General features: G+C 51.8%; 1 protein-coding gene across 2 annotated transcripts; it reads left to right on the plus strand.

The window, feature by feature from the left end:
* The first annotated feature begins 1,016 nt into the window (after window positions 1–1,016).
* Window positions 1,017–3,347, plus strand: LOC124682271 (laccase-25-like). 2 transcript variants are annotated; one of them, XM_047216988.1, is made up of 5 exons: window positions 1,017–1,115; window positions 1,378–1,532; window positions 1,643–2,022; window positions 2,145–3,107; window positions 3,217–3,347. In XM_047216988.1, exons 1-5 carry the CDS (start codon window positions 1,023–1,025, stop codon window positions 3,345–3,347), a joined length of 1,722 nt encoding a protein of 573 aa, XP_047072944.1. In that variant the 5' UTR covers window positions 1,017–1,022. The 2 variants fall into 2 exon arrangements, with proteins under 2 accessions (XP_047072944.1, XP_047072943.1); XM_047216987.1 differs by having other exon boundaries at window positions 1,023–1,115; window positions 1,643–2,030; window positions 2,156–3,107.

The following is a 3,347-nucleotide window of genomic DNA, read 5'->3' on the forward strand; positions in this document are numbered from 1 at the left end:
CCTGGTCGTCCCCTGCCGGACCAGTGGAAGGAGATGACTCTCCTAATTTTTTTTTATTTTTTTAGAATATCTTGACATTTTTAATTGGGCTGACAAGTGGGACCCAGTTCACCTTAGCAAAACTGTCCCTGACGTGTGGGCCCCACTGTCAGATTCAGTGTCAATCCGGATTAATTCGAGTTTTAGTGCACATTGCAAAAAAATTGCTATAAAGAGGCAGATTTTTGCGAAATTTTTGAAAAGTGGTAGTTTTCCGGAATTTGAGCACAAAAGTGGTAGTTTTATGCTAAGAACTCCCTAGAATGCCTTATACTTTGAATTGAGCGAGTAAAACATTAACTAATATGGGCATCCTGCTTTGCATGTCAAATCCATTGACCTTGGGGTGGCCGAAAGTTTTGACTACCGTTGTACAACCATCATATGCATGGTCGTAATCATTTTGGTAATCATTTTGGATGCTTCATCTTATGTTACTAGAATTTTGAATTTTCCAACCCTTGGAAAGTGACCTCGAAACCTTCGAAATTCTTTTAGTACTTTTCTACATCTCATAATTTTTACGGGCGGTTAGAGGGCACTAGTAACCATTTACCAACTACTGATTGGTCAACTAAGTTTTTCTGAACGAGATTAAAATTAGCATGCATGTGCCAAGCCAGCCAGTCGCAGTTAGAGAAAATACGTACTTTGTCCGTTCCTTAATTCTTCTCGTGGTTTTAGTTTAGGAATGGAGGGACCGAGGGACTGAGGGACTGAGGGAGTATACATGCCAAATTGGCTTCCTGCTTGTAGATATGTCCATATAGTCTTGGTACAAACAAGGCTGTTAAACCAATTAGACACGTTTGTCTCTCCTTCCCAAGGCTGTTTGTGCTTGAAAATGCATAGTCGACTGAATTGGTCAGCTCGAACATCTCTATATAATGACATTCTTGGACCTTCTGTCCTTCTCAAAGCAATCAAATCTGCTGTTCTGTATCATTAGTTGTACATTGCCAGCCACACAATTAAAGCCGGACATGGCGAGACGTTTATCGTCGCTTCTGCTGTTTGCTCTTGCCTTGTTGATTGCTTCTGTTGCTGACGCTGCCGTTGTGGAGCACACCTTCAATGTAATTGAGCCACTGAAATTAGTAGTCGTTCATATATGCATGCGATTCTGTCCTTCACTTCTCATGCATGTTTTGTGTCCAGGCACTATGTTTGTTTGATCTAGATTTACTTGCACGCCGGCTTACTATGCATGCATGTGTTGTTTTCTTTGTGGGCATGCATGGTCTGATGAGTGCTTTTTCGTGTGCAAATTATGGAAATGTCATACGTTTAGAAACAGTAAATAAGCTCGTTCTAACCTAGCATGTTGGATGTACTCAGGTGGGTAACCTCTCCATTAGCCAGCTTTGCCAACCAGACATGATCATCACGGCTGTGAATGGCCAACTACCCGGCCCAACGATCCAGGCCAGCGAGGGCGACACGGTGGTTGTACACCTTGTCAACGAGTCACCATACAGAATGACCATCCACTGGTAATCAATCACCTGATCGATGTTCAGAATGACCGTCTCTAGCTATACCATGCATATATACACGAGTTTGTAACGCTAGCTATTGATCGACAATCTGTTGATGGATGCAGGCACGGCATCTTCCAGCGCGGCACGCCATGGGCGGACGGACCGACGATGGTCACGCAGTGCCCTGTCCGGCAAGGGGGCAATTACACCTACAGGTTCAACGTCACCGGACAGGAGGGCACGCTGTGGTGGCACGCCCACATCTCCTTCCTCCGCGCCACCGTCTACGGCGCCCTCGTCATCCTCCCTCGCGCCGGCGCCGGCGCCTACCCGTTCCCCAAGCCCGACAAGGAGGAGATCCTCATGTTCGGCGAGTGGTGGAACGCCAACGTCTATGACCTGCATGAAACGGCGTTCCTCACAGGACAGCCGGCGGGGCCGGCCAACGCCTACACAATCAACGGCAAGCCGGGAGACTTGTACAACTGCTCAGCCCCAAACCGTACGAGAGCGGCCTCGCAAAAATGATCTTCAAAAGAAATATATACATACTGTACTGTAATTGCTATATATGCATGGCAGCGGCAAGCGCGGCGTGCTTACATTTTTCTGCCATCCATGCAGAGACGCACAAGATTGAGGTGCGGCAGAACGAGACTACTCTGCTCCGGATCATCAACGCTGCACTCAACACGCCCCTCTTCTTCAAGGTGAAGGACCACACCTTCACCGTCGTCGCGGCGGACGCGTGCTACACCACGCCGTACAAGACCGACGTGGTGGTGACCGCGCCCGGGCAGACCGTCGACGCGCTCGTGGTCGCGGACGCGGCGGCTGGACGATACTACATGGCGGTGTCGCCCTACGACAGCGCGATACCTGGGAACCCGGCCTTCAGCATGACCACCGGAACGGCCGTCCTAGAGTACGTCGGAGCCGGGAACGCCACCGTTCCGCCGGTCCTGCCGCCGCAGCCAGACTACAATGACACGGCCACCGCGTACAAGTTCCTCTCTAACCTCACGGCGCTGGTGCTTCCGGGAAGGCCGACAGTGCCGCTCGACGTCGACACCCGCATGTTCGTCACCGTCGGGCTCGGCGTCTCCGACTGCCAGCCGGAGCAGACGATGTGCAACCGGAGCGAAGGCCCCGTCTTCTCGTCGAGCATGAACAACGCCTCCTTCGTCCTCCCGAGAGCCACCTCCATGCTCGAGGCACACTACGGGGGCGCAAGCGCCGGCGTCTACACCAGAGACTTCCCCGACCGGCCGCCGATCGTCTTCGACTACACCTCCGCCGCGAGCGACAACGACACGATGCAGTACACGGAAAAGTCGACCAAGGTGAAGACTCTCAAGTACAATGCGACGGTGGAGATGGTGCTGCAGAACACGGCGCTGATCGCCAAGGAGAGCCACCCCATGCATCTCCACGGCTTCAACTTCTTCGTCCTCGCGCAGGGCTTCGGCAACTACAACGAGACGGCAGCGGTGTCGCAGTTCAATCTCGTCAACCCACAGGAGCGGAACACCGTCGCCGTCCCTACCGGCGGCTGGGCCGTCATCCGCTTCGTCGCAGACAACCCCGGTATGTACACAAAAAAACAAAAAAAAACTCGTATAAATTAATATCGTGCGATGTTTTTGGGAAGCTGTTGAAAATTTGACACGCCGTACGTGAAACTTGTATATTGCAGGGATGTGGTACATGCATTGCCACTTCGACGCTCATCTCGATCTCGGGCTGGGCATGGTGTTCGAGGTTCAGAACGGCACGACTGCGGATACTTCCGTGCCGCCGCCGCCTAGAGACCTGCCGCTGTGCTGA

The sequence above is a fragment of the Lolium rigidum genome, unplaced genomic scaffold (genome assembly GCF_022539505.1).
Source record: "Lolium rigidum isolate FL_2022 unplaced genomic scaffold, APGP_CSIRO_Lrig_0.1 contig_7894_1, whole genome shotgun sequence".
Classification (NCBI taxonomy): domain Eukaryota; kingdom Viridiplantae; phylum Streptophyta; class Magnoliopsida; order Poales; family Poaceae; genus Lolium; species Lolium rigidum.